This window comes from Ochotona princeps, chromosome 27 (genome assembly GCF_030435755.1).
Source record: "Ochotona princeps isolate mOchPri1 chromosome 27, mOchPri1.hap1, whole genome shotgun sequence".
Taxonomy (NCBI): Eukaryota; Metazoa; Chordata; class Mammalia; order Lagomorpha; family Ochotonidae; genus Ochotona; species Ochotona princeps.
The window spans coordinates 8,093,977-8,118,759 of record NC_080858.1 but is presented as its reverse complement, the minus strand read 5'-3'; the positions used below and the strand labels follow the sequence as shown (position 1 = coordinate 8,118,759).

General features: G+C 43.9%; 1 protein-coding gene across 1 annotated transcript in view; it reads right to left on the bottom strand.

Annotated features, from left to right (window-relative positions):
* Positions 1 to 24,783, bottom strand: part of ITPR2 (inositol 1,4,5-trisphosphate receptor type 2) — a 418,343-nt gene that overhangs the window by 166,252 nt on the left and 227,308 nt on the right. The window contains exon 37 of the mRNA XM_058655945.1: positions 22,233 to 22,341. Within this exon, the coding sequence (XP_058511928.1) occupies positions 22,233 to 22,341 (109 nt within the window). The remainder of the gene's footprint in view (positions 1 to 22,232; positions 22,342 to 24,783) is intronic.

The window sequence follows — 24,783 nt, the reverse complement described above, 5'->3', positions numbered from 1 at the left end:
AGGAATCAACCAGGAGTGGAGACCTCTGTCTCTGTTTCCTTTTCAAATGAATAAATGTTAGTGTTAAATGGAAGACTCAACATTCGTAGAATTCAAGATCGGAGAAAGAGAGAAATGGAAGAGAAAATCCAGTTCGCAAAGACATAATGTAATACATTTCCCCAAACATGAGAATACTTGAAGAAGATAACATCGGTAACACAAGACAACTGGGAACTAGCTTTTCAGTCTGAAAATAAAAGAGCATCTGGAAAACAAACTCTTCTTAAATAAACAAAAGGAAAATTCAAACTCAATTACATAATTTCTACGATGTAACTTTAAATGATATACTACATCTTGAGATGTTGTAAAATACAGCTAAGGCCTAAAGCGACACTACAAGAAAATTCAGTGGCCCTAACTATTCACAACAACAAAAGTAAACATCATGCCAAAAAATAAAACACAGCACACATTTAAATCAAGTTATTAAATATGAGTGTGATACAATGAATCAGAAGAAAAACATATGATTAGCAAACTGCTAAAACTTATTGTTTGAAAAAAAAGGCAAACCATCAGAGTTTAATAAAGAAAAATACTAGAATACTAAATACAATTTTACAAAGGGGGAAATAACCAAAGAACAGAAAAATATTAAATAGGAACATTTTCTTTGATTAACCTAATTTTCCTGGTGTACACATAATTTTTTTGAAAGCTTGACTATAACGAATCTTTTTGTAGGAAAATACAAATTTCCAAAATTGAATCCAAATCAGAGAGAAAATCAAGAGACCATTTCCATAGAGAAAATATCAGGGGAACTGGCCCCAAAAGCACTATGCCCAGATAGCTTCACAGGAAAATTCAACCAGATCCTAAAGAAGAGGTCACTTCACACTATATCATGTTTCAGCGCAGAGAAAAACAAGAAAAACTTCCAAGTACAGCTGCTTTATAAGCCTGACAAAAAACATCTAGAATCTATTTTGTAAGTATCATTGTGTAAACACACACACACACACACACACACACCCCCATATGTGTTGGCAAGTTCCTTAGTCCAGCAGAGTTTGTTCCAGGAATGCAAAGATGGCTCAATGTTAAAATATTAAGAAAGCTACTGACACAACAGCAAACCTTAGGCACTACATTATATATGTTAAGTATAAAAAGAAAAGTCATACGTTCATGTTCTACAGAAGTTGAAAAGCTGCTTCAAAAAATTTAATCTGGTTTCTGATTTTAAAAAGTAGATCAATGGATTTTCTTTAAAAAGAAATTTATCTTATCCCAAAAGCCAGCATCATGCATACTGGGAAACAGTACAGGCATTCTCAACAGGACCGGAAACAGATCAAGATGTTTACTATTACCATTAATATTTAACATGTGCCAGATGTACAAGCCAAAACAATTAGCAGAGAAGAGATGTAGAGATAAAAAATTTGGAAACTATCAGTATTGGCAGATGATATTATTTTATTCTGCAAACCCAAAGACAGATGAACACAGTAGGAGAACTCATCAAGACAACAGGATTGAAAACATGACCAGGCTCTCTACATACTGACACAGCCACATTAAAAAGATACACACAAGGAGAGAATCCAAGTTCATAGAAAAAAAGAAATCAAAATATACATTCATTTTTGTGCAGAAAAATTTGAAATCTCTACTTTTTTCCCCCATAATATCTTTTCTACAAACTTTGGAAGACAGAGCCAGGCTAAGGCGCTGGCACAGTAAGGACGCTGGCAGCATCTGTCCTTTGAGAACAGGAGAAAGGCGCAGAGGGCAGAGGGACTGTTCTCGGGTTGTGTACCAGGTACCACAGCACCTCTTGTAAAGATGCCTTAGGAAACACAGCAATTGCTACCACACCCCTCAGCTCTAACACTCCAACACAGCACAGCAGGTGCTGGAGTGCCTGGTTCACACTCACCAACCTGCTGGAGGCACTCCTAGGGCAGGTTTGGCCAGAGGAGGAAGACTTACCACTTCCTGTCCGCTTCCCCTGTTCTTCCTGTTTCCCATCTGCTTCCTGTCTGCCTCCTGCTAACTTTCCGTCAGCTTCCTGTTCCTGCAGAGGCAGCTCCTGACCAAAGCTACAATTGGGCCATTGGGCTGCTATCTCCAAGGTGCCTCTCCCTCTGGAACATTGGCTCCTGGCCCCGGCCAGCGATCCCCCAGGTCACTCCTCCATCTTATAATGCTAATCACTCCAATCTCAGCCCTGCCCTGCCCTACCCTACCCTCCCAGGTGCCAACTGGGTGACCTGAGTGCCTGCCTTTGGTTGTGCATTCCTTGCACTCCTAGTTGCCACTATTTTAACTCTGAAAAAATACTTTGTTCACTTTCATTCAAAGACAGACATCAGTGAGAGATCCTCCATCTGCCAACCGGCCTCCATTGGCCTGCAACAGCCAAGTCTGCCCCCAGACAAAGCCAGGAGCCAGAAACTCTATTCCTGGTGGGTGATGGGATCCCCAGGGCTTGAACTACCACTGGCTGTCCCCGGATGCCTATGAGCAGGAAGCTGAGACTGGAAGGAGGAGTCAGGACCCCAGCTAGGCATGCCCACATTGAACACAGGCTCCCCAAGCAGAGGTTCAACAATCATGCAAACATCTGTCGCTATCACTTCTTCATATGAAGCTTTCTGTATAGATAATCTATGCTTCTTTGTCTCCTAATTCAAAACTGATAGCTAGCCTGCATTTTTTTAAAAAGCACATATAATTTGTGTATTTGGTTGAGGAGATAGCTGTGAGATGTGGATCTTCTATTGGCTGAGACAACTTTGAAAACTGAAGAGTGCAACAGGTCCGAAAGTGGGGAGAAATAGTTCACATGAGGAATACAGCATATTCCTTTTGAGGCTGCCTGGATACGTTATCTCCTGGACTAGCCAGACAACATAAAACCAACATAGCAATGGAAGTCATTGTGAAAGGAAACACCTGAAAGATGCAGACATGCCCTCGAACAGCTTTCAGTCTACCCTGTAAGACATACTCAAGGGGCTGGGGTGGCGGCATTGCAAGCTAATCATCTGCTTCGTGGGGGGCGGCATCCCCTATGAGCACGACTTTGTGTCCCAGCAGCACCACTTCTCAACCAGCTCCCTGTTCATGGCCTCAGAGGGCAGCAGAGCATGGCCCAAGTCCTTGGGATCCTGCACTCACGTGGGAGATCTGAAAAAAGCTCCTGGATCCTTGTTTTGGACCACTCCAGCTTTAGCTGTTGAGGCCATTGGAGCAACGAGCCAGCAGATGGAAGATCTCTCTCTTCCTTTCTCTAATTCTGAATTTCAAGTAAAATGAATAAATCTTAGAAAATAAGTGCTCAAAATGAAACCCCACTTAAACATAACTCTACAATGCTGATCTTATCTATTTTACCATTTGAAGACATTCTGGGCAGATGTATACTTCGAACAGCTACACAAATCTGACATTAATATTCAGCTCATTTGCAAAGAAGAGGTTAGCTGCTCATGATTCAGATTCAGTGAGCCATACGGCATTTTATTATTATTTAGTTTTGCAAGTGAAACTCGTTGAAGCTACTTGGTTCTATTCTTCTTTTTTTTTATGGAGGACAAATACTAGAATGTGAGTCACAATCACCCTGCAGACTCCAATCTTAGCCGTGGAAGGTGCGCTGAGCGGTGAGCTCTTAGGAACGCCTGCACTGTGGAGCCATGCTACCCTGTTGTTAACTGTCAACAATTGTTCAGACTCATTATCGCATTCAGAGGCCTCTCTGGGGTCTTCCCAAAGGCCAAGGTTCTGGTTCATAGATTTCTAAGGTGGCCTTTTCCAAGATTCCCCTTTAAAATAAATCTCTGCAGACAAAACAGGATGATCTTTGCAAGGTGGGGAGGGGAGACAAAGAAAGATGATATCCAGGGAGCCAGAGCCCCAGTCCCTGCCAGGAGGGATCACCACCTTCTGCAAGGGCAAAAAGGAAAGGAAACAAAACGAACAACAATAACAAAACAGACTCAAGGATGGCGGGCTGAGGGATCAGCCACGGCCTTTTCACTGCCCTGGAAGCAGCAGCAGTAAGCTACATTCCCTGGTGGTAATGAGCCATCCCTCGTCACCAACTCATTAAACCGACTATGAATTCACTCATTAACAAAGTCACACCAGCCAGCACCAATTGAAGACCTGGAGGCTAGCCCTTTGAAAGCAGATGCCATTTACAGCATCGCAACTTGTCGGGATCCTGTTGATTATTAGAAAATACAACCCTGCGAACCACAGACTATGTCATGCTTACTCTAACAAGAGACACTTATCTTCTTTTCACTGAATTTTCTAACCAAGAAACAAAAAGAAAAATGCACTATGTTTTTACGGGTTAGTTTAATACACTGTGTGTGTGTGTGTGTGTGTGTGTGTGTGTGTGTGTGTGTGTGTCTCTGTCTGTCTGTCTACAGCTTGGAAAAGGAGGCATGGAGTAGCCACCATTCCCAACGTAACCTTAGAATCTTCCGGGAAGCTGCTTCAAAGCTAGCAGGATGGTTGAAAAGTTTGAGAAAAACAAAACTAAACATACAATTATTTTACGAACAAGAAATTTTGAAATCCACACAGAGCTTTTTTCATTACACACACGTGCTATGAACTTCTCCGTGACTCTCGTCCCACACTGTACACAAAGCTAGCCCTCCCTTCACTCCAGGTGCGGCTCAGCAGAATTTCCTTGCAATACAGACCTGGGACTTGTGTGGGCCAACATTTGGGGACTGTTAGCAGGCAGGGTGAAAACATTTGAGGTCCGTTCGGGGTCTGGTAGACGGTGATTGTTTAACATTATGACCCTGGCAATTCTCATACATGCTGATGCTTCAGTTTTCCGTTTGCTTAAATTCAATAATGATACATGTACATTCGCACACACATAACCTAACGCAGGCAACTATAAAAATTGAGTGGATTGGAAAGGAGAGAAGCATGTTCTGGACTCCAACATGTTAGAAAACAGCCCACTCACGAGTCACCCTCACATGTTAAATCATTACCAAGTTCTTAATAAGGTTTTCTTTTTTTCCCCTGCTAGTAATTCTCTTAAAATTTTAACCATATTGTTTATAAACATTTCAACATTGAATCTGAAATATTTTTTATAAATTCCAGCTTCTCTTTTACATTCCTCAAGGGTTTACACACACTGCCAATAACATTCAATATTTGGGCATATTTATGGCACAAAGTGCATTAGTTCCAGGCAGCCACACAACAGGTACTAATCAAATCATACCCATTAACCATCTCCCTCTCCTTATCTTTTGAGCTTTCCAACTCTGTTAGCGCAGAAGGTGTCACAAGACTGGGGGCGGGGCAGGGAAAAAAGAGGAAGCCTTTTTGTATCAAATAAATAAAAAAAAAAAACCCACAGCAAGTCCCCTTTAGCTAAATCCACAGAAGAACCGTGTCCCCACCGACACAAGAAACGAAAGCACAAGTATGCCACTTGAGGGTCTTGGACTACTCTAGCAACAGCAACTCTTCACCTGCACCTTCTGTTGCAAATTTAAACTCTATCTGGCGGAAAACAGGGCACAGCAACCCGGGAAGCAACACTGCCACTGACTCCAGTGGTTTCTCTGAGTAACAATGCCCAGCTCCTTTCCCTGGTCCCAGTTGTACCACACCGGCTAGCACCCTTGCTGTATCCACCCAAGCTCTACTCCTTTGAAAACTTACTACAAGATCTCAACCAAGCAACACGGGGTTCATTCCCGGGGGTTCCCAATCCCTCCAAATGCTCACCTACAATGTTACCAAGAAAGTAAACATGCTTCATGGCGAAGTCATCTGAAGTTAGGATTTAAAGCCCTAAGAAATCAATACTAAATCATTACCATATCAGTTTCTTTATTCTTTTTGTTAGTTTCTGTATTTTCAACCATAAATCATAAAAAAATCTGACTTTCCAATAAAAATAAGTAATCTTAACATATATATACATATATATGTATGTATGTGTATATACATGTGTGTGTGTATCCAGCCTTTTAAGTATATTCCCTCCCAAAATATAACAAAATCTACTTAACAACAAACCAAAAACTACTGCTAGGTGTCAGCAAGAAAACATTTTTCTCTAGTCATCTGGGTAGCTATTTTTTCCCCTTCTCATATTATTTGTCCAGGTTACATAATGCTTAAAACTCTGCTCTTCAGTGGCAGGGTGATGTCTATATAATGCAAAGATCCTTGCTGGAATTACGGTGGTAATTTATCAATTTGTGTGCAGCTAATCAACCCATTTGCTTTCTAGTGTAGCGCAGTAAAAGCTTATCTCATGCAGACTCACGGATCCCTCAGAGCAACCTAATTGAATTTCAGGGCCAAGAGCATTGCAGGACACGTGACGGGTCTCCAGGGGCTCACGGTGCCAGACACTGCAGGCGTTACATAATCACATGCTGTTGTTGGCAGAGCCGCCTCCGTGGCTTGGCAGTCCCCGTCTCCCCGGCCATGCCCTGCAGCTTTAATCCGCACACAGCGTTCACATGCGCAGTCACATGTCTTCAGAGTTTAACAGCACTGACTCGAGCGGGGACCACGTCCCACCTGCCAGCTCAGTTTGTGAAAATTGGTCCCACAGCACAGAAGATTACATCAGGTAACCAGGCTACCGAACCAGCAATGGAGGAAAAAAGCAAAGAGCCCACTTTCAGGGGTTTTTGGTTTTTTGTTTTTGTTTTTTCTTTTGGTCAAATGAGTCAGGATATACAATATTGTCTCTATTGCCTCAGATAAACTTTTCCAATTGGGGAAGTGTAGGGAATAACATAACGAGACATTACACAGGGTAGAAACAGGTGTCAAAGGTCAGCTAGCAGTTCCCCGACCTAAAGCTACGTGGGGACCCAGGATTCCAAGGCATCTGAACCTATTAATGTATTTCCAGGGGTCAATCAGAACAGGAACAATTATGAAATAGTAGGTTTGATTACTTTTCAAATAATGTCACTATGTTTTTAAAAACAGAAATAAATGCACATATACAACATTTATCCTTGTTTTGCTATCATTTTACTGCTAATATTCTGCCCTAATATAAAATATCTCTAAGGCGAATAATAAAATACAGTAATGCAATAAAAGCCCCTTTTAGTTTTCTAAAAAATTATATAAAATACAAAACCCTGGGTTCAGAGGTTTACAGACATTTTTCAAAAACAAACAAAGGTCAGTCTATACCAGGGTTGTTTAGCAGAACTTTCTGTAATGGTAGAAACAGTCTTAAAACAAACAGACAATAAAAACCATATTTTTTTCTGATTCTAAGATGTGTTTACCTTTCCATCACATACTAAAATATTAACAAAATATTGATTTGAGCTCATGTCAGTTTAAAATTCATAGCTATAACTGTCAGTTCAAAATACAGACAGGACACAAGGAAACCATGTAGAGTATAAAGTTTTAAACTTGCAAAAACTCTCGAGTGGGAATTACCTATGAGACGGTGACACCTACTGTTGAGTTGTGATATTGCAGCCTAGCTCTAGAGGCTCTGTCCATTTACCAGCTCTCAAAAGAGAAAAAAAAAGAAAAATTCAAAAAATTTCAGTGTGAAATAGGAGCATCACTGAGGCTGCTGCTAGCAATGCCAGTTTCTCATATAGTGCCACTCTGATTTCTAGCTAATCCACTTCCAATCCAGCCTGGGAAAACAGGGGTACCTGGCCTGCATACCTGGGCCCCGGCACCCTTACGGGAGACTCAGGAATTTTCTGGCTCCTGACTTTTGCCCAGCCCAGCCTTGGCCTTTGTGGACATTTAGAAAGTGAGCCAACAGATGGGAGATTTTTCTATTTCTCCTTCTCCCCCTCTAACTCTGCCTTTCAAATAAATCAGTCTATAAAACAAAAGAAAACAAGCGTTGTTTTATACCATGAGAACATAGACATGGAACACAGGCAATGCAAGTGAGAGATGTCTGCATATCCCCGTGACCTTCCTAAAGTTTCCCTCGGTCCAGGTTCAGCTCTTCACACCCTTCGCTCTTCAACATTGTCCTCTGACTACTTTCTAATCCGGGATTCATCAAAGAAATATAAACTCCTTCCTTTTTAAAGAGGGGTGTATCTAACCTCACACCCCATTGGCTTCAATGCTCTGTCCTGCAGAACTCTACAGAATTTCTCCCCAGGGGACTAATAGCAGCAACCATCTGAGAAGCCACTACCTGATGAAAAACCATCTTCCCTTTAGCGACTTCAAGTTTACAGATTGCAAGGACCACTCATCAGGGTGACACTCCCCTCATTAGCTTCGGTGGTGTCACCTCCATAGGGCAGTTTTTAGTCTGCAAATTTATGTCCTGGTCCTACTGATACAAAATGTCACACACACCACTTTCAATTAGATCTGCTCTGAGTGGCACATTCAACAATCCTCATCCTGAACACCACAATTTTCACTTTCCCCTAAGCCCCACACCGTGTGCCCTTCCTAACCTTATGCGGCTTGTCAGACCTGCTGCATTCCATGACTCCGTTTTCTCCAGGTGCTCCTTGCACTCACCACTGAGACCACCTCACGTTCAGCTGCTAAGACACAGCCCCAGGCCTGAACCTCCCATCCTGGCCCACCAATGGCAGCGTTCCTGCTGGACTTTCCGGAGCCTGAAGCAGGACCCAGTGCCTCCACAAATGCTGTACAGAGGCATGTCTGGCTCTCTGCCCCAGTACCATCTCACCTGACCCACGCCCCTTTCTCCTTTATTTACAGCAGCTGCACCCTTCATGTACGCTACATCTATTGATTTAATTCAAGTACATTCTTATATGATTCCTACCCTTGTGGAAGTGTAAGTCTATGGAGAGACACAAGCCATCAGATAAGTGAACCAAAAAACACAGCTATGTGTACCTTCTGAAATCAGCTGTGAAGACAGAGCGAGCGCGTACTCCATACTAGAGAAGAACTGGGGAAGCTCTTTTACACCCGCAGCCTGGAGGGGCATCTGAGCCAAGACCTGCAGGATGGAAGGTGTCTCGCACACAAACAGCCAGAGAACAGCATGTGACGCAGAAGGAAGAACAAAAACAGCCTCACAAAGAAGACAGATGGTCCCCTTTAGGGGCAGGGAACACACTCTGACTACACTTCTGTGAAATCCAAGTCAGAACCTAGAATCTGCAGACCCCTGTTGTCAGAGCCTGATACATCTTTTTTTTAAAGTGCATATTCTTTTAAGATTTATTTATTTTTATTGTAAAGTCAGATATACAGAGAAGAGGAGAGAAAGGAAGATCTTCTGTCCAATGATTCACTCCCCAAGTGACCGCAACGGCTGGTGCTGCACCGATCCGAATCTAGGAGCCAGGAATCTTTTCCAGGTCTCCCACATGGGTGCAGGGTCCCAAATTTTGGGCCATCATCTACTGCTTTCCCAGGCCACAAGCAGGGAGCTGGATGGGAAGTGGAGCTGCTGGGATTTGAACCAGCGCCCATATGGGAACCCAGCACGTTCAAGGCGAGGACTTAAGCCACTAGGCCACCATGCCAGGCCCTTCTTTTTTTCTATTTGAAAGCCAATTACTGGGGGTTAGTGGGGGGTGAGGACAGAAAGAGACAGAGAGAAAGGTCTTCCATCTGTTGCCTCACTACCCCCAAACCCCAAATGACTGCATCAGTTGGCACTGGCCCAGACTGAAGTCAGGAGCCAGAAGCTTCTTCCAGGTCTCCCACACGGGTGCAGGGTTCCAAGCACTTGGGCCATTCTCCACTGCTTTCCAGACACATTTGTAGGGAGCTGGGTGGGAAGCAGAGCAGCAAGGACTTGAACTGGTGTTAATATGGGATTCTGGTGTCTCAGGCTATGGCTTCACTCAACATACCACAATGTCGGCTTGAACATGTGAATTTTCTTGTAAAGAGCAAAGGGTCTAATAAGAGAATGCTGTGAGCAGATTTGTGATGATGTGTAACCTGGAAGAGAAGGGTGAGGAGGTGACAAGCAGCAAGGCTGAGAGGTGATCTGGGTGAGAGACGAGGATGTCCTGGGCCTGAAAATAACGGGTACAGACAAGGAGGTGGCAGCGGACCCAAGAAAAGTCCTCCAAGACTTGGCATACATTGTACACGGTCAGAGAAGAGGAGGAGCCCGGAATAGCACGGAAGCCATCGGCTGAGTGGATTGGTAAGTGGTGACACTGTTTGCTCGTCAGTGGCATGCACTGGCAGGGCTGGGGGCACCAGAGACTCAACCCTGGCATGTCAAGACCTCCTCCTCAGGATCACCTGGTACCAAACAGCCCACAGCATTCCAGCCCTGAGAAGTTAACAGCAAAGCTCACTCCTAATACTGGAAACTTCATGAATAATTCCTAGGAAAATGGCTTGCATCCATCCCAAAACTGTCAAAATGCCCAAAACGCATAATGTAACCCTCTCTCTAGCACCTGTACAATTCACATTCTTATTCACATGCCGTGTGCACCAAGACAGAGTAGAGAATTCTTGTGGACAGAAAACTGAGGCATCTTGTGCCTCTGAAACACGTATATTTTGCAGGAAGTAAAGCCACTGACATGTTTTGTTGGTGACAAACAACACAATGTCTGAAGGCATCCGTAGATTCTGAAAATCCTCTTCAATATCATCAATCAAAATGATTCTGCTGGAGTTGAATATTTGGAATTCCGGGGAATAGAAACGCATGGAATCCCTGATTAATCGAGCCATACAGATGGACTTACTGGGATAAGCAATTCTAAGTAATCACTTGGCATAAAAATGTTTTCTCACGTCTGGACTGGTTCTTCCACACTGGTGACACTGGAACAGCACAGTTTGGCCACCAATGCTGGAGGCTGCTGATTAACTAGACATGCTTTTGTGGATAAACACGTCAGCACCCGCTGCTACCACAGGATAAGGTGGTGCTTCCAATACTTCATGGGCAATGAAGTCGAGCACAAGGTTAGGGGCAGGCCTCTGGAGTAAAAGCTAACAGGTCGTGTGGGCGGCCTTCATCTCAAGTCCAGCTCTGCTTCCAATCCTGTTTCCAGTTAGTGCACATACCAGCAGGCAGAAGTTGAGGGTCCCTCCTGGTCCAGCCCTGGCCATTGGGGAAGTGCTAGTCTCTATTTGTCAGTCCTCAGGTAGGAATAACTCCCATCCTGGGCACTTGACCTCGCTCTGTCCACATCCTTGTGACTCCCTGGGAAAGAGGCAGGGCCTGAAAGAGGGAACAGTGGGTCCTAGTGATGACGGCTCCTGAGTTTTGCCTCAGAGTGACAAACAGTAGGTGACTTCCGGGTGGCTCTCAAGCAGGCACTCAGAGGCTTGCTTTCTGAGTGGCATGGCAGGTGGTGTTACTCTTTACTAATCGGTGGTATGTAATGGGAGGTATAGGGGTACCAGAGGCTCAGCTCCCACCCACCAGCTTACTCTGCAATGTCTGTGGAGCCAGAAGACAGAAATCCAATCCAGGACTCCCAGCGGGCAAAAGAAACCCAATCCCTGAACCATCAGCTGCTGTCTCCCCAAGTCCGCATGAGCAGGCATCAGCAGCTCAGCCAGAACTTGCATTCACCATGGGATGTGTACATCTCAGGAAACAGACCAAATGCCTACTCCTGCATACAGGACCTGACAGCCTGTGCGTTCTGGGAATTCAGTACCTACCCTGGACTCCTACATAGGGCTCTGCCCATCATGTCCTCTTCCATATTCCTCTGAAATCCCTAGCCCTGATGAGGCCTTCCGCGTGCAGACAGTAGGGCGAGCTGTCTGAAATCACAGTTCTGCACAGGTCAATGAAAAAATGCTCAAAACTCCTCTCTTGGTTGCAGAAGAATGAAAATTACAGTTATGGATTTTTCTTATGTTCAGTTTCACCACTCCGGAGATTTAATCTCCCTCCAAATCAAAATCAAATTCCCTTTTGACACTGCTGTCATTTGGCTGCTCAAAATAGCCAACACACAGGACGCGGTTTCCCAGCTAAAATTCACTGCCCACACTTTCCGTGTGTGTTTAAAGAGAGCTGGCAGCAGTGGGGAAAGTTCCGTGCTTGCCCAGACCAGCCCTGCCCTGCCCCTGCTTAGCACTTGGGGAGAGCAAAAATTCATGGCAGGTTCTCCCAGTCATGTTCCCCTCCCAATATCAGACTCCTCCATTCCTACAGCCACCTGGTGCAGGCCACCTGCTGGCATCATCCAGATCACTGTAATTGACTTCTTAACCTTATCCCTGCTGCCGCTCTTGCCTTGGAAATGCATAGTTAAGCAACCTCCACCGTGGCCCTTGCAGATCACAGAGGAAATTTAATGCACCCCTATCCGAGATGTTCCTCTGGGTTCCTGTCTAACTCCGCGGGGGGGAAAAAAACCCAGCTCCTTCTTACAAAGGCCTCATGCAACTGGCTGCCTCTCCCACTCTCTGAGCTCATAGCCTACTTCACCCGAGTCTGACCCCTCTTCAGCCACATGGGTTGCCTTGAGTGTAACTCAAGCCATTCATCCAGGCTGTTTCCTTTAAGAAATTTGCACAGCAGGTTTCCTAATTGTCTGTGGTCTTCCAGACATCACCCTGTCACAGGGACCCTTTTTCATTCCTCTTACTGCTTTTATCCAGCGCAGGGCAGCAGCAGGGTAGCTCATTAATAAGCAGGAATGACCCTAGGAGACACACTACCTAAGTTTTAATGCCAATGAGTCACCAGCTGGTTGTGTCCATGGAATCTGAAACCAATACCCTTTATCTCACTTGGTTGTACAGTCTGCAAAGTGGAGAATGAAATGGCTCCATCCATCATGTGACCAAATAGTCACATGAAACACAACCACCACTCACAACTCCTGACCCCATGACCATTCAACACATACTGGCTCTTACACTTTCCCATCGCAGCACCTGCCCCTAACTCACATACAAGGAATTTTCAAAAAGTTGTGGAAGAGAAGTTTGTTCCAGCGCAAAACATCTGAAATCCAGGCAGACCAGGGTCGAGAAACCCATGGAAAATGCTTATTATAAAAACTTCTGCTGAAACTCCCGATGCTTCCTCACCGTGCTGTGACACGGCCCAGAAGTCCTCAGCAAAATACTGGATTTGAGTTTGTTACGAACAAAGGTAAAAATTACTGCAAGCAAAAGTCTGTCAATTTTCTAAGTTTTCTCCTGACTTGTTAGAAGCATTTGACTTAACTGCATGTTTCCGTTCTATGACCAAGCACCTATGGCTGCAATTCTCAGTGACACTGGGGGGTTTATGCAATTACCTATTTCCTTTCAACATGAATCAGAGTGACATAACAGGAAAGCTGTTTCTTCTGCTGGTTTACAGTGATTTAAGTAACAATGGTCCACAGTAACTTCCTAGACCCATATATGTAAGCCAGCAACCTGCTCAGCAATAGCAGACAGGTACAAGTCTCCTCTGAGACCATGAAGGACCATGGTGCGGTGTTGCTGGGGCTGACCTAGGTCTGCTAGCAAATGCCCAGGGTGATACCCTCTGAAACCTCAGAAGAGAACCATACTTGGACATGAGGGCCTTAAAGAATTAACTAACTGCGTCCGTGCAGTAGCCTATCCACTAAATCCTTGCCTTGCATGCGCCAGGATCATGCATGGGTGCTGGTTTGTATCCTGGATGCTCCACTTCCCTTTCAGCTCCCTACTTGTGGCCTGGGAAAGCAGCCAAGGACGGCCCAAAGCCTTGGGACCTTCCCACATGGGAGACCCAAAAGAAGCTCCTGGCCTCGGATTGGCTCAGCTTAGTTCCATCTGCAGCAGCCACTTGGTGAGTGAACCAGTGGATGGAAGATCTTTCTCTTTATCTGTTCTTTCCTCTGTAAATCTCACTTTCTAATAAAAAAATCTTTAAAAAAATTAAAGTGAAGGTGTCAGGTGGGTTCTCACTCAATATGGCCAGTTTACAAGAAGAGGAAATATGAGTATATGCATATCAGGACAAAAGACCAAGTCAAGACTACAAGGAAGAAGAGTCACCAGCAAGGTCAGGAGAAAGGCTGGGGCACAGCTCTCTTCCCTGGCCCCTACAAACCAATTCTGCCATACCTTAATCTTAAACCAGTAGCCTCCAGAATTATGGAGGAAAAAAAAAAGTCAGGTTTAAGCCACCCCATCTGGATATGAGGTTATGGTGGCTCTGGCTAACTAAGACAGGTGGCACTCTCCCATCCTGTTCTATCTTCCCACAGTGCCAGCACAGTGGGTGTGGCGTGTGCCTGCTAGCTGCCTCACTGATGCAATCCACAGGAGGCAGGCCAGCTTTTGTCCAAATTGTCCTCTCAACACCACCCAACATGTCCACTGTCCACACCACTGGGAAAGCCAACAGGCTAGCCCCCTTCCTGAGACAGCCTTCATCTACTCCCAAGCTTCTGGACAACCATGAACAGCTCCCAGTGTCGCAGCACCCCGTTCGCTCTCTAACAGAGGGTCCTACAGACATGCTGAGTCTGAGTCTGAGCTTTCTGGTAAGCAGCCCTAGTGAGAACCGGCAGCTTGGCATGTGCACGTGATGTTCACTTTTCTCTGAGGCAAGGGTGGGTAAAGACAGAAGCCAATTACCAAAGAGACCTCAGACGACAGAGTCTGATCATCTCAACTCTCGAGATAAACTCCTGATCCTTGGTCCAGCCTTTAAAGATGACAAGCAGTCTCCTCTAACTACAGATTTCCCATGAGTCTAGGTAGACCTGTCAAAGTGGCCATTTCATGACGTATCACTAGGTCACTGTCTTTCCCCAAGTATTAACTCTCCTTTAACACAGGATTCAGATGGTTAGCCTGGCAATTAAGATGCTCACACTCTGTTATCACAGTGCCTGGGCTCAGTACCCAGCTTCAGCCCTGAGTCCAGCATCCTGGGAGGCAACAGTGACGGTTCAAATGTTTAAGTCCCTGTGAGTCTCATGGGAAGCTTGGATCGACTTCCTGGCTTCTTGATCTCACCCCAGCCCAGCTCTAGCTATGGTGGCCATGTAGGATGTGAGCCAGAAAAGATGGAAGCTTTCTCCCTCTCCCTACTTTCCTCCTCTTTCCTTCTCTCTGTGTATGTGTGTGTATTTATACATACATTCAGACCTCTCAAATTTACAAGCCAGAATGTAGAAAATCAGACTCATTCTACACTCGCAGTGTTGGCATCCCATATGGGCATTAACTGGAATCCCAACTGCTTGGCTTCCAATCCAGCTCCCTGCTAATAGCAATGGAAGATGGCCCAAGACTTTATGCACCTGCACCCATGTGGGAGATCCAGAGGAAGCTCCTGGCTCCCAGCTTCACACTGGCCCAGTTCTAGCCATAGTGGCCATTCGTGAGGGTTCAACCAGTGGAAAGATCTCTCCCTCTCTGCTTTTTACTCTAATTCTGACTTTCAAGTAAAACAAGAAATCTTTAAAAACAAAAAAACATTAAAATATGGAATATTTCTAGAGAATTGACCTGCCTACTCAAATTTTACATATACCTTAAAAAAAATAAAACAGGTTAAACTAAACACTTATCAGGTTTAGAAAAAGGTTCTATGGCTTTGGGGTCATCTTCCTTCAAAGTCAGCCCTCGCTGTCTTCACTAACTCTACAGGATCTGAAAACTCGGTCCACAGGCCTCAAGATCACAGATCTGCTGGAAGCATTTTCATTCCTAAGGAGAAAACTGTTTCATTGATGAACAATAATTAAAACAAAGTGTGCTAAACTACTGACCCCTAAAGATGACAATAAAATACATCAAGAGTTACTTTAGAAGCCACATATAATCCTTGGAATGCTGTTTAAACAAGGGAGAGGCCTCAGAAGTCCAACGCTACTCTTACACCTTTCAGTAAGACATATGCTCATTGCATTCTCCAAGGCGAGTTTTCAAAATAATCTTCTCAGGCAAGACTATGATTAGAAACCAGCATGTGTCAAATGCCAACAAACAACACCTTGACCATGCATACTCCACTCCAAAGCCATGATCTGGATCTAGGCTTTATGGTTCCCAGCTAATGAATACCCACGAGCTCCAGTGGGAAAACGTCAACCAAGGACTTGGGCAAGCTGAGCTTAAATGCCTTCCAGAGGCATACTGAATGGCAGAAGTGTAAGATGTCTTCTCAAAAATAAATGTAAATCGTTCTCCCAATGGCAACAAGTTAGCAAAAGGAAAGAAAAAAACTGGCCAGTTTTTGAGTTACACATATTGCTCTCACGTTTAAAATGGGAATCTTTCACAAGAAAATCCTGGTTTGTTGTTCTGGTTTGTGGTACAATTATTTAAAGATGGTGCGTTTGAATATGCGAAGAATCCAAAAGAACAACTTGTATGTCACTCAAGATTTCAAAGATTAATATTTATGAAAACAATTGGCAAACAAGAGCCTGGGATCCAAGAAGCAAAAATGCTGTAGCAGATGCCTCATGAAGAGGCTGTGAGCGAGAAGTCGCATACTCTCGCCCATATGTTGGCTCAGCCCTTAAGAAAAAGATTTCCTCAATCGCCTCCACTATAGGGAACACAGAGTGCCTGTATGAACAGTGAAGGGGAGGCTTTTTCCGGAAGCGAACTCGGAGCCAAGATCTCGGGCTTCATTTGGAAAGAGGCAGCACACACATTTAGGTGGAACGTGAACAGAAAATCAGCCAGATGACTTTATCTGACAAACTCAATCTGCCGAGATGTCTGCTCAGAAAGAACTGGGGTGGTCTTTGGTGGGTCCTGTCCTGTCTCCTTTGCCCCAGATTTTGGCGATGATTTTCCATTCCTATAAGCGGCCGCACCCTTCCGCTCTCCCATGCCATGTTGTTGGGACTCCTAGCTCTCTGCCTTAGCTGCTTGGCCATCTGTGACCATAAAACCTAAGGTGAATTCAGGGAGGTTATGAGCAAGCTGAAAAGCTGGAGTATTAGAAGGACAGGTAACGGGTCTGATTAGGTTAATGGACAGTTGCTAAATCAAGCAAACTGAATGGGAAAGAGTAACACCCAGTCAGTTAGGAAGCCTGGGTTAGCAACTGTAGAGAACAAGTTCCAGGTAGAGAAGATGGCATCAAGTGCTATCAAGGACACAGGACAGGGTCTGTAGAGGGCAGAGGGTCAGTGCCGTACAGTGGCCAAGCACCCAAAAGGTCAGTGTGTTGGCTGCATGGCCCACCCCTGGGGTCAGAGTGCAGCACACACAGTGAGCTGGGTTCCAAAGATTGTAGGAGAGGAATGACTGTGATGGTAGCAGCTGCCAGGTGCCAGGCTGACCTGCAAGGGGACCTTCATGTCAAAGGAGCAACAGACCTTTTTATTTTTTTAAGATTTATCTTTATCTTTTTTTTTTATTGGAAGTTCAGATTTACAGAAAGAAGGAAAGACAAACAGACTTTCTGTCCACTGGTTCACTCCCTAAGTAGCCGCAACGGCCAGAGCTGAGTTGATCTGAACTTCCTCTTTGTCTCCCATATGGATGCAGGGTCCCAAGGTTTTGGGCCATCATCTGCTGCTTTCCCAGGTCACAAACAGGGAGCTGGATGGGAAGTGGAGCATCTGGGACAGGAACAAGTACCCATATGAGATCAAGGCACATGTAAGATGAGGATTTAGCCACTAGGCTATCACACCAGGCCCTGGAGCACTGACCTAGTAGCCAGTGGTATCTCTAACACAGCCAAAGGGATGGATACTCTCGGTCACCTCTATATACACTGCCACCTGGCTACTGAACAAATACACAGCTGCATGGTGGACGGCGGCAAGGAGCCTTCTGAAAGACTCTCTGCATGAGATGTCCGCTAGGCTACCCCACCTAACAGACAGCTCCTCCCTCACTCCCATATTCCAATACTGTGGGAGAAAAACAAATCAGCCAGTACCCAGGTGGAGATGCTGAGTACACAGCCCTGAGTTAGTGTTTTCAACATCATCCCATCAGCCTGTTGTAGATTATAAGCACTGGATCGGATTCTCACTGTCCATGCCTCCTCTTGGGGGGACTTTGTGCCATATACTTCTTGCCCCGGGTAGTCATGCATGCTCATTAATGAGGCACCTTTGTTTTGTCTTCCTTTTCTCATGACCTTACAAATACTATTCTTTGTACCTTGAGGGCTTTTTTATTACTTCTTTGAGGATTTGCTTATTTTTAATGGAAAGGAAAAACTACAGAAAGAGAATAAGAGACAGACACCTCTCTCATCTGCTGGTTCTCTCCTCCAATGGCCTTAACAGCAAGAGCTAAGCTGGTCCAAAGACAGGAGCCCAAGCACTTGGGCCATCCTCCACTGCTTCCCAGGCCACAAGCAGGGAGCTGGATGGGAAGTAGAGCAGCTAGGACTCAAACCAGCACCCAAGTAAAACTGGCACCAAAGGCTGAGGCTTAGCTGCAATGCCCCCTGCTCCAGTTCCTATGACATGAATTTTAATTCCTTGGTTACAAAAACATGCCAAGTGGAACTTGGAATGATATTTTAGGACTCTTCTTCCTTAGTGGAGAACAACAGGCTGGCTTTGCAGAGTAACATGTATAGCTACACTTACAACGAGGCAGCCACTCAATACACAGATATTGATTAAGCAACGTTTGTATGTAGGATATAGAACTATACACTGGGGGTACTTTAGAGGAACAGCAGTCCTGTCCTCCAACATCATACCTTTCATGGAATCCGCCCAAGGCCAGAAGGAAAGGCAGCCATGTGACCTCAAAACCATAGCAGGGAAGAGCCCTTGGGCATGTCTTCCACTTACACATCAGACTTACCCTAGAGGCAGCTCTAATTTAATTTACAAACAGAACTCACAGGAGAATCTTCAAAGGCATGTTAAAAGAGGGTCTAAAATAATAGGACAGGTAAGATTTATAAATGCCAGAATGGTACCAACTAGACAAGCACAGAGCTATATTCACCTCCCAAGGCCTCCAGGAAAGGAGCCAAGATTTAGGTGGGAAGGACTGGCAGAACTGAAGGACACATGAACTGTAGTGCTGTTTTCTTTTGGTTTTTAATTCTCCTCTAGCATTTTAATGTTATCCAAGTTTGCTTGGTAATGGCAGCACCATTTTTTTTTCTCCTAGCTACAAGCATTATCCACCACATGGTTGACACACTTAGTAGATGTGACATATGTGTAAGTTGTTTCCTCTATTCACAGCAAAGCCAGGAAACCACTGAAGCACTGGTGTTATTTGTGAGATTTTGAAAGGGAAAATGCAGGAATGGCAAAGTTCAGAACTTTTCAACTTTTTTTTGTAGCAAAGAAGTCACATGATTATGGTAAATCTCCTAAACTTAACAATTGATGGTCTAACAAATAACCACATTAAAAAAGAAAAACACAAACCTGTTGGTTATAAAAGCCATAAGGATGCTATGTGCCAGATGGAAACATACAAACTTACACTTCTAAACAGACGTCTCACTCCAAGTAGATAGACACATATATTTCCATTCAGTTATCCAGTTAAAAATCACATACATACAATATTATGAATGATTAAGATGGTACACATTTAGAACATCACCACTGCTTGTAAAGTAACAGAGCACTTATACACAAAATCCTGTACTTACGCCTAAAACACATTTGGCAAAATACTACCACAAAATGTAGTTGATACTGACTGAAATTTATTTTCCTTAGCAAAATAATTATTATCAAATTCTTCAGCTACAATGTGCCTGTGAAGCAGATTTCCACTCAGTGTGTTTATCTGCCTGTTACAAAATGAAAGGAGTGGATGCACAGCTGGTGAACGGTTCTGCAGAGCTGCTCCCAGGCACAGGCACCGGAGGCAGCTCACAAGCGCTCAACAACGCTGGGACTACTGGGGCTGACAGACATGCACATTTCACGTGGGAGTTAAGCCATCTACTCCTACTCCAGCATTCTTTCCCTGTTCTTCACAATCAAAAATAAAAGATTAGATACCATCATTTATTTCTCCTGCTGAGGAAAATAATACATTCTTTTTAATGCAGGAGACAGGAAATGTTAAGAGTTTGGGGGGGGGGAGCAACGCAAAAGGATAATGGTCATATTAAACATTGTTCAAGGCAGGCATCATTTCTGGAAGATCCTTTTCATTTCATTCCAGATGCCAACTTTCCCAGCAGGGAGCCACGTCTGCTATCAGTGCTCTGCGTGCTATCACCACCTCCTCCACGTGGGCACAGGCAAAGATCACAGCTCTGAGTTGGAGCTGCACTATGTGTTGAATGCCACACTGTCTGCAGGCAACACCTTAGCATCAGTCAGAACTTCCATGTCTAATGTTCTGGGGGCCACCAACACAGACCCTGGGCAGGACATGAAGATTATGACCAACACCATGTACAATCACGCCCTGACCATGACCTGTTAATGTTAAGTCCTCACCACTATGGCAGCACACAGACCCCGATCAGGTTAGCCTAAAATGCACACACCTTAAGTGGCTATTTGAAGAACTGCTCCCTGCTTTCAGTACATACTTAGGCAGGTTTTATCAAAAGAAAGGTTAAAGAACTTGTCATTTTATATCTGGGGAAACAAAATTGTGATTCTAAGTCACATTTGGATGTGACATGCAAGTTAAGAGTATGAGCTCAGAAGCCGAAATGTTTGGGTTTGATTTTCAACTTTCTTTCATTTATGAGACAAGTGGCCTCTTGCTCCCTCTAGCTCAGCTGCCTCATCAGAAACAGGGAGATGAGAACTCTACAGCACAGAGTCAGTGATTAGATAACACAAATGCAGGGGTAGGGACACTGTCTGATACATGGAGAGCTAGCTCTTAGTAATATTAGTTACTATTCTAAAAACAAAGGTGCTTAACCCTGTACCACAGGTACTGTCCTGCTGGTATAGCAGTTTAAGCCATTGCTTGTGATACTGGCATTCCTAATCAGTTTGCTCATGTCCCAGCTGCTGCACTTCCTATCTAGCTCCCTGACAATGCAAGGCAGCACAAGATGGCTCAAGTACCTGAGCCCCTAATACCCACATGGGAAGACCCTGAAGGAGTTTCATGCTCCTCCTGTCAGCCTCGCCCAGCCCCAGACACTGAGGCCATTTGGTCAGTGAACCAGAGTAGAGATCAAGATAGAGTTAAATGGTTGGGATTTTTAGACCCAACACTTCAGTCAGAACCAAACAGGAACCAAACAAGAGACAGCAACATTTTCAACAAACAGAGAAAGGCAACAAACTGTCCCAAGGAACTTTGCTTCCCACGTTTTGGAAGCACAGCACACATCCAACTTCTATTCATTTCCTGAGTCTCAAATCTGAGAAGTATCTGCTAAAACTTCATTGACCATCTTTATTTGGACGGTTTGCCTCCCAAGTACAGCTTAAATAATGAAGAACATGAATGCAAAATGAAAGGCATTTTGATACCTGAAGCAAACATTTGATTCAAATGGAGTAATCTGAAACAATGCCCCTTCCACTAATATTTTAGATTCCATTGCATTTCTTTTCCATATGAATGGATTGGGGGGGGAAATTATGATATTTTTGGAATTTGGCAGCATCTGTGCACATTAATAAACAAAATTAATTTTTGTTTTAAACATCAGATTTTAGAGTATTTACAGAAAAGAACCAAAAAAAGCAATTAAGGAGCACAGTATGAATTTCACCTGATGTCTGACAAAGAAGTAGAGACAGGAAAGAAGATACTTCTCCAGATTCATACTTTATATTTAAGTGCATCACCGTGGGTATTAAACATGCTGCTAGCTATCTGTTAATGAGCACCTGAGCTGTCATTCTTAATAACAGGCTGACAAGCATAATCTGTAAGTTGATATTACCCTGAAAATCATTTTTGCAGTGTTTAAATTAATGCAGTTAAGAATAGAAACTGACTATTCCACTTACAAAAAAGTATTACAATGCACAGTATTATCAAAATAACATAAACACATATTTTTGATAGCGAAATCACAGATGCCAAAATGCACATTCTCAACTTGTGGCAAGCTGAACAGAGTACGAAATCTGTACAGCGCATCTCAATCACTCATTGTTTGAAAAGGTCACTTCATCTGCTGAAACACTGTGAGGAAAACACTATCCACAACCAAGCATAATGAAACAAGCCAAATCAAAGCAGGATACAAGATGAACACCACAAAAGCTCAAATTATCCAAGCATACACACCATTCGCACATAATGCAAATGATCGTATAATAAACTCTAGGGAGCCACAGGTCACAGAATTCTGAAAATCCCACTTGTATGTCCAAATACCAAAAAATGAAAAAGAATACCTCTTCTACAAAGCTGTCCTTCTTCTCTAGCATCTCTCGTAATGTCTGAAGGATCTTAATACACAGTTTTTCTTCTTTCTCCATCAGTTTCTTCGTGTGATTAATCAGCCTTAAAGCAAAACATTACACTTTAAGCAGGACAATGATTTCTCTTCAAGTGACAAGAACATTCTATTACTAAACATCCTCTTTGTCTTATAGGTAACATATACTGGTGCTTCTCAAATGTTGATGAGATTTGTTTAGTGGGACCTAATCTTCTCCAAAAACAGTAAAAGAGCGATACTCTCCACATCATGTGCTTTGCTAGTAGAAAATTACGAATATTTGTAGTATGCGCACTTCGTTATGTTACATACTATACTTTCCATGCACTCTACTGGATTACTTATATGGCTGCAGTAGTGTCACATGACATTGCCACCTCGGCCTGAGAGGCAGCGTTCCAGTTCCCACTGATAGTAATGTGCTATTTTTTCCATGCTAGGGCTTGCAAGAAATAGGCAGTTTCTGCAATTAGAAATGAAACAAACAAAACAATAACATCAACAGTCTATTAAATTATTATTTTTGTTAGTCTCGAGAGAAACTACTCTTAAGGGGTAAACCGGTGTTGTGCTAGGAAATGCACGTCAGTATCACTGTTCTGTGACATCAACAGGAACTCAAAATTGAGTCAAATGTTCACAGTCACAATTAACAACTTGGAATATGCAGCGTGTGTTTTTAAAAAATGGGTCCTCAGAACATACCCATGGAAGGTCTTCCTCAAGCAACAATGATGGAGAATAAAAGGCAATGATCAAATGCAGTGATGTAATAAGCACTGTGGGACACAGCCATGAGAAAGAGTGAGGTGTACTGCCAATGGCTGGCAAGTGCCCATCAGCATCAGGGTCAACCAACGCCAACAGCAAACCAAGAAGCAGGTTCTGGTGGTGCCATGAGGAAGCAGACCCCGAGAGCAAGTAGCTTGCCTGTAGCTATGCAATATTCTGAGGGGGGGATGGGAAATGAATCTGGGGACACCTCATGCCCACCTGCCTTGAGAGCCAAACCCATCGGCACCCCTTGGTGAGCAGGGACACAGCACATCACCAATCCTGAATCTCAGGGCGGGAGACAACTATGGCTACACACAGCCACCGGCCAGGGTAAGAGCTGCCTACCACAGAGGTGCTGGCCAATGTTGCTAGATACGAGACCAAGAAAGAATTCCCTCTGTCAGTGGGCTCAGGGATTACCTGACTGGAGAATGACTAACATTCAACTACAGAGATTTCACCCAGCGGGAAGGACCTGGTTAACAGGCATCCCTGAAACCAGCAGAGGCAGAAAGCACGTCATCCTGTCCAGAAAATGACGTCACATGCCCACTGCCAGCTGAAACCCAAAGCTCTGAGGGAGAACTATAGCACATTTGGCTTGGAAAGAAGTGACTGGAGAACATCCAGAGCATCCTAGAGAAAAGAGGGAGTGGCTGTTTAAAGTGCCTGCATGACAATGTGCATACGAGAGAAAGCAGGAATGGCACAGCCAGGAAAAAAAGAGTTGGTAGACAGTTCATAGCCAGATTTGGAAGGAAGACTCACTGGGAGGGAAGAAGAGGGGGAATGGCTCCCACATTCCTGAAACAGATTCACAGGGTTACTATGTGGACAGCACCTAATGCATACCCACGGGGTGGTACACCACCACACTAACAGCCTCACGCAGGCCATCTAAGTCTGGCTGAGGGTTCCACACCCATGTGGCCAAGCCCAGCAGCAGAGTAACTATTCCAGAGTTCTCCCTTGCAAGAAAACAGAAGCCATTTGACAATGTCTGAATAAATGAGAAGTGTGTTGTGGAGACTCTGATTTCTTTTGACTGCTTTCCCCTCTCTCACAGGCTAAGAAGTTTCCATGTTCTTTAATTCTTCCTTAAAAGAAATATTCAGTTCACTGGCCAGACTGAAACTACGGAACATAACCGAATGATGAGTTGCTATGGATTTATAAAAGGTATTCAAGTATCACAAAATTTTGGGTTGCATTAGATCAGCGACTTTCATTTTTTTCCTAAGATTAAGGAAATAGCGCAAATCAATCGCATTGTCTAAATGTTTATGTAAATAAATTTTCTACATGAGATACACTTATATTGTGTGTATAATTGTTAAATTAGCTGCATTTACATAATTTAAAAATCCATAAATGTATCATATTCCAAACTCTGAAAAACTTTGACATGCTCTTTTGTAAAGCAAAAGAAAAATACATACTTCCTCATACATGGCAGTTAATATAGAACAGAAAAAATTGTACAGTAATGAAAAAGACATCTTGCTATATGTTGCTTTCGGCTCCTGTTTAAACTCCAGTGGAATTGTAGTCTTTTTACTTTTCACTTGTTGAGTATTATGACTGACAGTGAACTGTATCTGGGCTTTGGCTTTATAGAGTAGAGTAAAAGTTATATGTTTTTTTTTGGGGGGGGATCAAAATTTTAAAAACAAAAAAGCAGTAAGGAAGGAGGAAAAGTGAGGCTTGGGAGAGGAGGAGAAAGAGAA